Source organism: Psittacula echo, assembly GCF_963264785.1.
Source record: "Psittacula echo genome assembly, chromosome: 11".
Lineage (NCBI taxonomy): Eukaryota > Metazoa > Chordata > Aves > Psittaciformes > Psittacidae > Psittacula > Psittacula echo.
This window is the reverse complement of record NC_137746.1, coordinates 6,924,266-6,938,258: the sequence shown is the minus strand read 5'-3', so window position 1 is coordinate 6,938,258 and position 13,993 is coordinate 6,924,266. Positions and strand designations below refer to the sequence as shown.

Sequence of the window (13,993 nt, the reverse complement as noted above, 5' to 3'; positions counted from 1 at the left end):
CACGGTATAGCTGCAGACACTTTGGGGTAGGATTCATCTCACCTACTACTCAAGGTCTCACAGTGAGCTCTTTAAGCCAAGTTTGTCACCTTGACTTCCCGTATTGACAGGGAGATAAGCAGGTACCTCTGGAGGGCAATACCTCCTGTACTAAGACGGGTGTCTAACGGTTCAAAAGGATAGCTCACTGGAGAGCTCACTGCTGATTACAGAGGTAACCTTGATGAGTAGCTTAGATGAAGGCATCTAATCCTTAGCTAGAAAAGTCAGAAGGGAAAAGTTCCCTTCTTCATGCTTTAAGGACTTAGAACCTGATGCTTAAGGATGCTGCTATGGCATGTAAGCAGTGACATGGCACGAGCACCCTGGGTCAAGCTTGGGCTTGGCTCTTCCTCTCTCTTCCCCTGTCCCTCCACAGATACCTGGGAAAACAACACTGATCTAAGCATGCAATTCTGTTGCTTTACCTGGCACTTCACAGAGGAAGGAAAAGTTCAATTAGGGAACAGTGCATCCAGCAGCATTCATACTGCGGGCACACGTAAGGACTTCACTTGAGAACAAGCTTTGATGGTCTAAAGCTTCCCAAACAAAGAAGAGAAATTTGGGAATGGTCTCTAACTGGCAGCTGCCACCTGAGATGCTGTATGTTGGTTTTACACTCCAGTGTGACTGTTGAGCCTCACTAAAACAGTGATGATGCTTGAATGATTTTCCTCTTTGATAGAGCAGGTCTATACCCCAAACTAGTGCTAGTTACTCCACAACAAGAGGTGATATGGGCTTTTCGGGAAGGGCTCATCTCTGAAGATGTGTGGCTGCTCTGGAAGCAGGGGTGGAAATGCAGGAGCTATCTCACCTCCTTCCTGGAGGCTGCATGGTGAACACACCCTTAATGACTAGCACATAAACACAGGCTTGTCTAGGAACAGAAAAAGCAGGTTTTAATCTGTGGGTGACTGTGAACAGGCGACCTCATGGGGCTCTGCGGGTTCAGGAGAGATGCCTGCTCCCTCCATGGTCTCTGCTGAGTCTGGCACACAAGGCTGCTAAGGTGGTAGATGTTATGATATAGATGACTCAATGTTAGAAGCCTGCCTGACTTTATCCACACATTTCTCATGGGTTCCCAAACAAGCGATGACTCTCAACACCAGTCAGCTTAGGCTAACTCAGGTCTCAGTCTCCAGTGAGGTTCTTCTCTCCCCAAAGCCTCCCCCTATACTGTCCCCACAACAAAAACAGTGGCTCCTCAGTTACCATCCCACATCTCAAAGCTGCACATAGTAGGTTTTTGTTATCACAGTCATAATGAGCAGAGCAGAGAAGACCCCAGACCCAGGACAGGCTGTAAGGCTGAATTAATTCTGATTAAATCTCTGAAATGCACCTGGCTCTGCCTTTACCCAGGACTAGGGACAGCTGCTGTGCCCGAGTGTATTTCTGGGACACTGAACTGGAAACAGCATTGCTGCATGGGCTGTGCCTCAGCTCACTTCCTCAGCCTTGCCTGCAACAGCAATGTCCCCTCAGCCCCTTCTATTACTTCCTTTGGTAGTTCATTAAAGACATTAATCACCTTCTGCACAAAGACATTTCTTCTGAACTCCCTGCAGGCCAGGCCTCTTTCTCAGCCGTGGCTTCAGTGGTTGCTTCAGCCTTTTGTAGACACAGTGCTGGCAGCCCAGACCTGCCCCCATTTCCCTGTTGATCTGGGTTCATGCTAGACACACATCAGTCACCTTCAGGGTGACCCTCCTCTACCACGTGTGCTTCAACAAGAGTCTCCTTTCCAGCTAACCTTCACCTCACTGTGATCTATATCCCAGCATTTGTTGTCTCCCTTCTCCCATCTCAGGACCAACACACAGCCATGCAGTCATGTGCATCATGCAATAAGCCATGTAAAAAAGGTACGTGCACATCATGCAATAAGGATGCAAGACATTGTGCTGCACAGGCAGGCTGAGGGGAAAGGATGGCAATATGTTGTGACTGTTGCAGCAGCAAGAGGGCTGCAGACCGTTAAACATGCTGGCAGTTTGCAATAACCACCCCATGCAGAGGATTCTCTGCTCTAAGCACCAAGGTTTGGCTCTGCGGCAGTTGCACCAAGGAAGAGGGGGGCCAGGAGCAAGCTGAGCTGCAGTGCTGGCCAGATGGATGACACCAGCAGACTCCAGCTTATACTTGGGCAGGAAGTGGCAGAGCCCTTAGAAAGCAAAATCTCCTCTGGGTTAGCTAATGGCTCAAAAGAGAGACAAGGGAAAATTCCAGCTCCATCATGTTCACAGCCCCTCTATCACCGGTGCCTGTCCCATTTTCCAATGCTGGGTCTCTAAGCATTGTTCCTGATCCAGCATTTCTCCATCCTCTGTCCCTGTGTGCTCTTTGCTGGACTTGCCTGAGCTCTCTCCACAAGCTCCAATGCCTGCTGGTAATTTTTTATGCTGTTCACCTATCAGAATAACACCACCATCCTCCTTCTCATGCATCACGCTGTATGGGGTGTAGGTGCCATGTGGAAGGAAAGATAACAAGGCTTGGGGCACTCAGACAATATTGGAAGGTCAGCAGGGAAAAAAACACAGCTGAATCAGTGTAGTCACTGATGTCTTTTGCTCATTGAAGCTTACCTCTAGCAAAGATCAAAGCAAAGCATTTGGGAGGGTGGGGAGGTGGGAAATAGCCCTCCCCTTCCATGTGAGATCCTTCTGTACTGCAAACAGATTACCTATAGCTGCTTCTGTATCTCCCCTGTGACCCTCCAGCCTGCAACCTTTCATCTCCCTCCCACTTCATCTCTATTAACACAGTTACAGGACCTCGCTCATTAAATCAAAGCCCAGACTCCTATAGCATAAAGATGTAAACACATATGCTGCATTCACATGAGAATCCTGCCATCAGTTGTATGCTACATCTCAATCTTAGACATCAGTTGTTTTCTTCTGCACTCCTCCACTGCTAAAAACAAATACAATCCAAGAATGAAAAGGCCCTCTTGAAGAAGCCAAGATATGGCAATTTGTAGCTGTTACCCTCTTCTCCATTGCCGATTACTACTACTTCCTCAAGGGATCAATCACTCCTGTGGTGCATAAGCACTTCTTCTGAACTGCAGCCCTGGATGAGGATTGACAAGGGTGTGGTTTAGAGACAATAGTGAAAATAATCAATATATATTAATAACAAAACCCAACATTGCTGGAGGGGTTTTTTTGTCCTTTTGCACTGCTGTGGTGTTTAGTGTTTTTAAGAATGCCCCAGAGGGAACAACCAGGTCTGGCTGTTAAAGGGCAGCATGAGAAAATCAATTCATTACTGTGTAAGCTAATAAGCAATCAGTTCAGCAGGTGAGCAAGGAACAGTTTCTGCTGGAGAGCACACTGTTATTATTCTAATCATTCGGTATTATTTTGACCTGGTTTTGTTTTGCTGGGATGATGGCAGATTTCTAATGGCTCAGTTCAGCCCTTCTTCTATATCTTGCCCAATACCCGCCTTCCTCAGGTATTCCCAGAGGGCACCACATGTTCTACCAGACAGCACTTTTCACTGGGAAAAACATTACCCTGTTTTGGCTCTGTGCAACTAAATGCAGAGAAGTAAGAACCCGTCTCTCTTTAAAGGAATGCCATTGAAATAAATGCATCTTTGTCTTCAGACTTGTGTTAATACCGCACCCCGGAGAATTTGGATCTGCAGAATATTAAAGTCTCCCTGACTTATTACCTCTTTCAGGAACATGTTGATTTTGTGTTTGCTCTGAGCTCCACGTGTTACTGAAGCTAACCAGGACTGTTTCTGTTTCCAGTGGCAGAGAGCTATTGCCTTTGGGGCCTTAACCCTATTAAGGGAAATGTAAACATATATATCTAAAATTCCCACTACAGTTTTGGTAAGAAACAGTGAGCTTCCCCACACTGCCTTCCCTTGCAGCCATATGAAGATTTCCACTCTCACCTTGCTAATATGCCAATAAATAAAGCCCAGGTATTTCTGGCTTAGTAGGATCCCTATCACATGAAAAAACTTTATTTTTGGAGAAGGAAGCATAAGCTGTGAGTGAAAACTGTGACTATCACACAACGGACAGGTCTGGCCTCTGCTGCTCACTGTTTCTCAAATCCCTTCTCTGCCTACTGCAGAGCCCAAATATTACTTCTTCACTCTTTTTTTTGGTTGTCACCAATGAGTATTCGGGATCCTTTCCAGATGAGCAGATAGATTTGCAGATGTGACGCTCCTAATTCCTCCTCTGATTTTTCCTAATTGTGTCATATCTAAATTTCCTAATTGTGTCATATCATAATTGTTTTTCTCTGCAGGCACCTCTCCCACAGCACAGGACAAAAAATTAAATGCATTAAAATAGCCATGCAAAGAACAGGTGCCCACGTGCCTTTTGGAGAGAAATGGACACAGAAGACCAGGGGAAACCCATTGCTGATGTGCACTGCCAGCCTCCTGGCAGGGCTGCCCATGTCAAATGACAGTGGAGCTCCATCAGCGTCCCTGCTGATGATACTGGCCCACGTTCATTCAAGGCTCTCTGTGCCCAGAACTATGAAGGCAAACAGACAACCTGCCCTGTCCTGGCAGCCGTAGTTGAGGAAATGGCTCAGCACTCATGTTTTAAGTGCTTTTCCTTCTTGGGGAAAGCATATGGGACGAGCTCCCACCTTCTCCAGTGGCGGCTGTGAGTGCCAAGGACTCTAAGTCCCTGCAGAGACCTTGGACTCAGGAGGCTGGTGTCACTCCCAGGATCTGCTCCCTCCTGCTTGGTAGGATTTCACCCTTCAGCACCCTCCTTAGGGCTGGACCTGACTCTGTGGGGTGCTGGCATCTCACTAAACAAACACGCACTTACTAGAAAGCTACAGCCCATCCCTGCCAGAAATTGAGCATCCTTAACCTCAATTTGGTCTAACGTGAACTGATGCTCTGTGATTCATCTGCCTGCAACACATCTTTTCCTATTGCAAAAATCTAAGGAGATGTATTTCCTTGTAATACTTATGTTATATTAACCAGACTGCATCTGATCATTAAATCCATGTTTCTGCTGGCTTAACTGACATTAAATAGTCATAGCTAGCATCCTGAGCTCTGCAGGGATAAAAAAATACCAAAGCACTTACACAAGCTTTCTGACACTGCTAAGATAAAAACAAGCCTACCAACACCACAACAATTACACACTATTACAGGGCTTATTTAGACTGTGGAAGTTTAATTATAAAAATTGCATTTTAATTGATTGCTGCTGGAATAATTGCTGCAACACCTTTCTAAGAAATGGCGACCATTGCATGTTTGTCAACAAAGAAGCTTCCTTTAAATTCAACATGCAATAATGGTTTAATTAAGCCAAATTTAGATCCTCATTTGAGAACATTCAGATGTTTGCCTATTCCTTCCTGTCTCTGAGAGGTAATTTACAGGATAAAAAGCAATCTCCAGAAATACTGTATCTATATACATAAGTATCCAAGAAAAAGAAGAAAAAGAAATACTTAATTTCATAGCTGATCTTGATCTAAGCTTGCTGCTATTGATAAGAACATAAGCACAGAATGAGTGATTGCTACAAATCCCTCTCTAATTGGTGCTGTGAGGACTTCATAAAATATGAACAGATTCCAAACTACGTGTTCACTTTCTAATATGCAGAACAGATTCAACTGTTGATATTCTAGCAGCACCCACAGCCTGTACTCATTCTCAGGACCCCACAGTAACTGTAGCTGTGCATACATGGGAGGAGAAGGATAAATAATTCATTGGTTTTCAGCCTCTTTACAAATTTTCTTGCAGCTGCAAAATCCTGCTGCTGTCCTGCGCAGACCTCTGTGTTTCAGGTATGCAGCTCCTGAAGGTCCCTTCTCAGTAGTCCAGCACCTAAGCACACAAAAGCTGATGGCTGCATCAGCAAAGCTGCAGATGCAGTTCTGCACAGAGGGTTATTTTTGGTTACTGGTCATCCCTGCAAAGTGGCCTGAGTTTTGCAGGGACAGATTTACCAAGCTGGTGATTCACCTCTTGCTCAACAAGGCATGTCCCCCAGGTCACTGACAGAGAAGGCTGACGCTGAGACACCATCTTCCCTGGGCAATGAGAACAACCACCACCATCTGCCTGATGCTGCTGGGGCTTACCTGGGGACTTCAGCAGAGGCCAAAAGCAGGAGTCTCTGCACCACAACTTAAATAAAGCTATGGAGCTGTGGCTGAAACAACTTGTATTCCCCAAGGTGCTGGGCTATGCACAGAATAGGGATGTGCATTACACGTGCATGAATGGAGGCTGAGATAAAGAATAAGAGAGAAACTATTCTCAACAATGGTTTACTCAAGTAAGCAGCATCTCATCCCTTTGCTGCCAATAGGACACAGTGTTTGTGCCCAGCGTGAACTTCCCAGGGACAGGAATTTGCAGCTCTCTCCCCTAACCTTCAGACCTCCTGTGACCTTGCATCAGGCAGAGGCATGCCTCAGCTCTGACCTGTAGCATCAACTCTGGTGCGTCAGGTCTGCCCTGCTCTTCACGCAGTAAGTCACAGCAAAACCCAGCAAGGCAGAGTTTGATAGTGACTATTTAGAGACTGTAAAGCTCTTTTCCAATCATGGCTGAAGGCAGAACCTGTGAACGTCTTAAAAGCTGATCAGAAGGGTTTTGCTCTGCTATGTCACTAAGCAAACCTTTCAGCTACACCACACTGTCATTTTACCCTTTGCAGTCACCTGGCACTGCTATACACTTAGGCTGAAGGACTCTGAATTCACCTTCCCCCTGAACAATTGCCTTGGCCTTCAAAGCAATGGCACAAAAATATTAGGTCTCCCGACCCTTAGTTAGGAACCCTCAAAGCAGCGGGTGTGTGTATTTTCGTCTGGGTCAGCCACAGCACACCCTCAGCTGTGAACACAGCCCCTGTTCATTACCATCTATTCTCTGCAATGGAATGAATTCAGGAAGATATTTCAGGTGTGGAAATGTGCTCATGTTTCAGCAATGCAACAACATTAGCATCGACCACACACATGAAATATGGGGCAACCACACATTGTAGCTACTATCTATTTTTTCTATGGTTATGGTTTCCTTAAAATCACCAGTTACTGATATGTTATGCACAGGGGCCACAGGACCCGTAGGTTGACACTGCCCCACATAAAGGTATTCACAATCACTATATAACAGTAGAAGGTACACAACTGGAAGCAACAGAAATATAAAAGTTACTTCTAGGCTGTCACAGCAACAGCCCCAAAACAACACCAGCCTCCTGATAGTTTACAGATTTATCTCTTTCATGGGTATTATTGTTACCAATTGATGATCATCAATGGCACATCATTAACGGCTCCCTATCACTGTCACTGGTGCACAAATAGGGGCATCTCATACTGCAAATTCACCCACTGTCACACCACGGCTTGCTCATCCTAACTGGCAAGCAGATATGTGTCAGGCAGAGGTAGACAGTGTCACAGCTGATGCTGAGAAATGTTTTGCATACGATCTCCTTAGACAGGGTACTGTCATTTTGCTGCAGTTCATCCTGCCGCTTCATCATCACCTCGCAAGCTGCCCAACAAGGTTTTTCACTTCTGCCATCACCACTGATTTTTAATATACTTCCTGGATTTCTAATGATGCTGTTTCAGGCACTGCTATAAGGATGACATTTAGCACATGAGGATGGATGCTAGCTATGGCACTGGGATGCATTAGTCTTCCTCACATGTTCGTTTAGAGACCCTAACCATCAGAGAAACAGGTAATGCCAGTGACAAGGAAATGCTGTGTTCTCCATCTCCATGGGAACAAAACCTGGTACTTTAAACTGGTAGCATGGCCAGTCTTTTCTAAGAAGATAAGGACCACTGCATGGGCAGGGTTTTTATTCTCTGTAAATAAACAGATCTTTCTGCTGATATCTACTCTTAGCAACCGGAATTTGCTGGAAGATGAGGAAGGAGATAATTCCTGACAAAAGTTTCATTCCAGTCTGTAGTACTAAAACCAGGTCTCCTAACAGCCTGGGGTTTCTTGGGTTTGGTTTTTATCCCTTCTAAGGTACACGGAACAACACTTCCTTTAGTGCTTACAAAACAAATGCTGCCTTCCATAGTCTGGCAGGACTTAGGAAGTTTTTAATTATAAGAAAAGAAAAATGAGGACAAGCGAAGTTGGGCTGTGCAGAGTGCTCTGCTGGTCTGATCTAGGACAATGTGCCCTACATAGAGCTCAAATATAACATCCTTTGGGAGGCTGTCTTGCTTCCATTCAGCTTTTGTGGGACCACTGCCGCCCCCATGGTACTAATGGCAGATTTCTGAAGCATAACTAGTATCATGGTCTTGCTATCAATGTTAGTACTGTAAACAAAGGCTTTAGTGGCAGGTGTGGAGAGGGAGAAAAAACTATGCACAGATGGAGAATTTATTCTAGTGATATTCTTGCAGTTTCTGCTTTTTTCCTGCTATCAGCACTGAAATAGTTCATCCTCAGCCACAGTCAGCAACTCCACCCCAGGAGGGTGACGCTTTCCCTTGATAGATACAAGGTCTGCCTTTTTAGTTCTATTTGTCTAGTTTTCCTGCCAAGGAAGTGCCATTGGATTGAGCTGAAATAGTTGCTCTACCTTGATGGAAACCTTGTAGCTGGCAAATAAGAGGGATATTAAGGAAAATAGAAAATCTTTAGATGTGTCATTAGACACTCCAATGAAAGAGTGCTCAAACTTATTTCTCTCTTCTATGTCATACTGGCCAGGAAACTCCTGCAATCTTGTGTTTGCAAACCCTCCAACAGAAAAGAAATCACTTCTTTTTTTTTTTCCTTCAAAGAGCCTTATTAATTCTCCTCCTGTACATTCCTGCTTCTGTTTGCAGGAAAGCATTTTTCCCTTCTGCGTATTTCTTAGTGGAGAGAACAGTTTGTGTCCACCTCTACCCCACACTCCACATGACTAAACTGCAGAGAGGATGTTTTGATGAATCAAGAGGATATGACAGACGTGAGCCAACAACAAATCCAACAGGCTTTACAACAAGAAGGGTTCCTCCAGTCTCTCCTGGATGCCCTCATACGTGCAGCCAGGCTCAGAGAGTGAAACCAGTGTCTGACATCAGGTCAAACTGAGAAATTCTCTGTGTATCTCATCCTGGTGGTGTGAGCCCCTCATGCATAGCACCAAACCATTCACTCCAAGGGAAGTAAACACTGCACCAGCCCCTAATGCAACCACAGGGCTGTGTTATAGGTTCTGTTTTCCTCTGGTTCCCTCCTAGTCTTATTTATTGCTGCTAATCCTGGCAATTTTCAGTTTTCCTGGCTATATTGTATAACACAAACAGCCCAGCTAATATGCTGTGCGCTTTAGCAAGGCGCAGATACACCCTAGAATCGCCTCTGTGGTGCAAATTCAGTCTCTAATACTTGTCTTCAGAGCAAATGATTTTCCTGGTTTGTGAAACTACAACTTTCTTACCTCTCCCTCATTATTAGGCATGCCTCTCACTGTGAATCCAGACTTCATTTGCACCAAGCTGCTGTTTTCTGCTAGGTCTTTCTTAAGTTTTAAGGACAGATGGCTAAACTGGGGCTGAGGAAGAAGTTCACACAAAACAGAGACTTCTGCACACCCTGCGGGTTGAAAGGCATGTCTTTGCTGTACATCACAGCTATAGGAAGTACGGAAATGAAACCTCAACATAATGAGCTGGACAGAGGTTAGGAAAACAAGAGGAAATTAGTTGTTGGGGGGGTTTATACCACTTTGGAAGCAATGAAAGAGAAAATGCAAGAGCTGTTGAATAATGGCAGCGCTCCCTCACTCCTGTGTCCTAGCACACAACAAAGTGTGTGCTTTGGAAATCCTTTGGAATCCCTTGCCCTTGTGTTTGGGGTTTTATTGCATGGACCCTAAAGGCGAGTTACACATCTTGAGCAAGATGTTCCATATTTCAGATGCAAAAATAAAGTCAGGAATAAAGAAGCCAAACTAAGAGGAAGCACAGCAAATGCCAGTACTTACAGGTGTATGTCATTTCAAAGCTGTCACTGATGTTCACAATGTCGATCTGGGGAAGGAGTTTAGGGGGTTCCGTGAGCTGAGACAATGCAAACCTAAAAGCCGCATGTTCCTGGGACTGCTGATTAGGAAATAACCCCCCTGGGAAGACAAACAGAACAAGAAGAAAGGTCTTAAACACACCCATATCAGCAACCTCTTCACTCCAAAACATTCCTGTGAGCAGAGGCTATAGCTCCGCAGCACAGGGATTGCCTCTATACACAAAATCCTCCAGCACACAAGACCCAGGGATTTGCTCTTGCTGTGGACAGGTTGGGAGCAGAAAACCTTTCCAGCAACATTATGCAATGCCTGATCACATTTAGGATCCCTGGGCCCGGCAGCCTGTGGGGTCGGGATGAGCTGCAGGGTCTGGCTCAACCTCTTCACGCCCATAACTTTAAAGGAATAGAAATGGAAGCGCTGTCAATGTTACATTTCTAAAGGAGGAATGAGTCTTTCTTCCTCCTCCCTTCACTTGTAATTAGGCTCAGTTTAAACCCTTCTGACTAAAAGGAGGGCTTTTCTCCAGAAGGATGGAGGGGTTCCCCCACACTATGGGACTCTGGGGTATGGGGCAGGCTGGCAGACCCTGGCCAGACAATCACAACACTGAGTGGGAGAGGCTGACAGAGCAACGGGGGACCCATGGCCATACAACTGCTGTTACTGCAAGTGTGCTGCATGGAAAAACCCTGCATTTAACAGGAGACAGTGGTCAAACTCAAAGAGGACAGGAAATCAAAAGCTTGACTCTCAAAGGGATCGATCTGAGCAGAAGTACAGGTAAGCCCAGAATCACAGGATGCATTATAGGATAGGAACTGGGACCAGGCAGGAGGCAGGCTCAGATCCTTTGTCCCACCATGGACCTGGAACAAGTTGCTGCGATAACCCGGCCCTAGGAAAAGTTTCCCGCTGCTCCCCCAGCAAGAACTTGGTTTGCGGCAGATCCCCACACAGCCCCCAGAAAGATGCTATTAAATTCGGGCTGCCTTGTAATCTATATGCATTTAAAGGGAGCACTATTATTGGCATTTTACAAGTAGGGAAACAAAGCACTTAGCAACAAGGTAGAATTAAAATAAAGCAGCAGAAAGCGTTAAAGCCCACCCTCCAGGGCTTGGGATGGAAACAAATGTGCAAGGACCTGCTATCAACGGCACTTTGCAGTCTTTAGTTCAGAGGGCATCTCCTTGTGTGTAAAGGGCTATTTGTGCATGAATATACTCTCGCCTCCCCCATTCCTCCCCCTTCCCAGTCTAATCATGGTTGTCAGAGGAGTAAGATGCACGTAGCCGAGTTAAGCTATTAAAAAACACATTTGTTGAAAGGGAAAAAAAAGCCGGGATGTTGCACAAATTTGGAGTAAAGGGAAGGCAGGAAGGGAGGGAGGCAAAGATGCATCATCAACAGCAATAAAAGCACCGATTGTGCAGCTCGACTCGGGCAGGAGTTGCCTGAACTTGGTGGATTAGCAATTGATTGGCATTGCAAAAAGAAGGGAGGCGGGAAAGAAAACCGGCATGCGAGGGAAGAGAATTTGGGGCTAGGTTGCAAACCATCATCAATAAAGATCAATGGGAGAGTAATAATAAACCTGAGGAGGGAGAAGAGCACTGAGAAGTTACAGCAAGGGAGAAAGGAATCAAACAAGCACTGCTGGTGCGCAGGGCAAGCAAGTAGCATGAAATAAAGAGACTTCAATGCAAAAATCTTCCTCCAATAGCTCTGCCCTTATTCTTTAGCAACAACAGAGAGAGCCTGTTTGTTACCTCTCGTCCCAGTTACCTACAGATGAGAGCATCCTCACCAAAATGTATAATGCAACCGCTGATTTTGCAAGTGCAGCAACGCACAACGGCAGCACAGGCATTTCTCAGAGCAAGAAACAGCTAATTTTCTCGGGCTTCCTCCATTTCAGAGGCACTTTTCTCCGTCGGTGTTGGTGTGTATGCAGGCATTTATTCCTAATCTTCCCATCCCCCAAAGCCAAATTAATACATCTCTGCTCTTGCAAAGCTGGTATCAACGCACAAATCCAGCCCTGGTTGTTCACCCCCTCGCTCTTTCACACACACATACACACACACAGAGACAAAATTTTGCCTTCACAAGCAAAGGAACGGGTCAGTTTCCCCCTCCCCAACCGCCCCCTCTCCACTGGCCGGGGAACATCTCTCCCCCGCGCCCTGCACTCACCTATCTGGATATTGTTGGGGAAATTGGCCCCTAACACCGCCCCTAGGAAACTGGTGCAGAAGAAGGCAAAAATGTGCTGCATATTCCCTTTTGCATTGGCGAAAAAGAAGCCCAGTTCCAAGCATAGATTTGATTTTCCCCCCGCTCCGCTCTCTTTAGCCGCCTCTCCCGCCTCCCCTCCGCGACGCCTTCAGGGCTGCGCTTTTCCCCCGCTCGGAATCCAGCGCTGAGGCTGCTGCTTGACACCGCCTGGCAGCAGGAGCAACTGAGACCCGGGAGGAAGAAAGAGAGCCCGCTCCTCATCCACAGCCCTCCCCCGCCACACACAACACACGCGCACGCACACGCCAGGCGCTTCCACCCAGCTCATTCCCCTACTCCCAGCGGGAGCTACAGCTGGGTACCGCATCCCCCCCTCCCTCCTCACCCCGGCTATTCCCCCCGGGCTCTAAGGGCAATTCCCACCTACCCATCAATTCCTGGCTTTCCCCCTCAACTTCTCTTGGCACGAGCTAGAAGGAACCTGCGTATCAGTAGGTGGCAAACTCCTCCAGAGAAAGGGCTTAAACTCCTCTGCCTCGGATCCATCGTTTCCCAACCTGGGCTCTCACTCCTGGGTCCAGAAATTGAACAGATCAGACTCTACAGCCTGGCTCATTAGGATAACGGAGTCACAGAATCATTGTAAAATGGTTTAGGTTGGAAGGGACCTTAAAGATCTAGTTCCGACACTCCTGGCACAGGCAGGGACACCTTCCACCAGACCAGGTTGCTCCAAACCCCATCCACCCTGGCTTTAAACACTTCCAGGGATGGGGCAACCCACAGCTTCTCTGAGCAACCTGTGCCAGTGCCTCACCACCCTCATAGTAAATTACTTCCAAATTGCTTCCTAAGCATCTAATCTATGTCTACCCTCTGTTACTTTGAGGCCATTTGCCCCTTGTCCTATCCCTACATGCGCTTGTAAAAAGGCATGTAGTATGCTGCAAACATGCTTTGGAAGGAAGAATTTCAGAGCAACAGACAAGATCCTGAAGGATGAAAAAGGGACCATCACCTGTCTCATTAATTTTTCCCTACCCACCATTGACCTATGAGGCTTTCCACTTGATGTGGAGGAATCTGTGCTCACCAGCACCATCAGATAGGACAGGCTTCTGAAATCAGGAGGCTGTTTTAGCCTGGATCATTATAGGAGCTGTTTTGTGCCAGTTCTAGAGAGGTTGAAGCTTATTTGATCATAGGCACCTTTGCTCAAAAACAAAAGGAGGGAAAATCAATAAAAGTAACAACAATAAAAACCATCTCCCAGGCACAACTTGGGATTTAGAAATGTTTGAGGAAGAACTGCTGTGAGCACAGAGACATAAAGAAAATTCACCAATTCCCCTCTGAAACAGATAAAGTTGCAAACAAAACCTGGGGCCTCTTGTGCCAGAACCTGGATACCCATGTCCAAGCACAGAGATTCTGCCCTTACTCTTTGCACCCTTGATACACACAAGTGGCAAATAGCAGAGAAGAAACAGAAAAAAGGATGTCTGGGACAGAGTCAGAAATAGGACTCATGCTCCGTGTCCTGGTTTGGTGTAGGGTGCCTTGCCCTGGTCCCTACTCCTCACCTCCAACAGCATGTGGTTAAATTGGAAGAGCATCAGAGATTTGTTCAAAGGTCAGGAATTCTGCTCACATAAGAACAGT

At 46.2% G+C, this 13,993-nt stretch overlaps 1 protein-coding gene across 4 annotated transcripts in view; it reads right to left on the bottom strand.

Moving 5' to 3' along the window:
• GRIA1 (glutamate ionotropic receptor AMPA type subunit 1) overlaps nucleotides 1–12,371 on the bottom strand; it is a gene marked incomplete at both ends in the record, with an annotated part of 118,380 nt that extends 106,009 nt beyond the window's left edge. For all 4 annotated transcript variants that reach the window (XM_080627507.1, XM_080627506.1, XM_080627508.1 and 1 more), the window contains 2 exons: nucleotides 10,049–10,186; nucleotides 12,290–12,371. In XM_080627507.1, the coding sequence (XP_080483633.1) occupies nucleotides 10,049–10,186; nucleotides 12,290–12,371 (220 nt within the window). The remainder of the gene's footprint in view (nucleotides 1–10,048; nucleotides 10,187–12,289) is intronic.
• Between the last annotated feature and the right edge of the window lie 1,622 nt (nucleotides 12,372–13,993).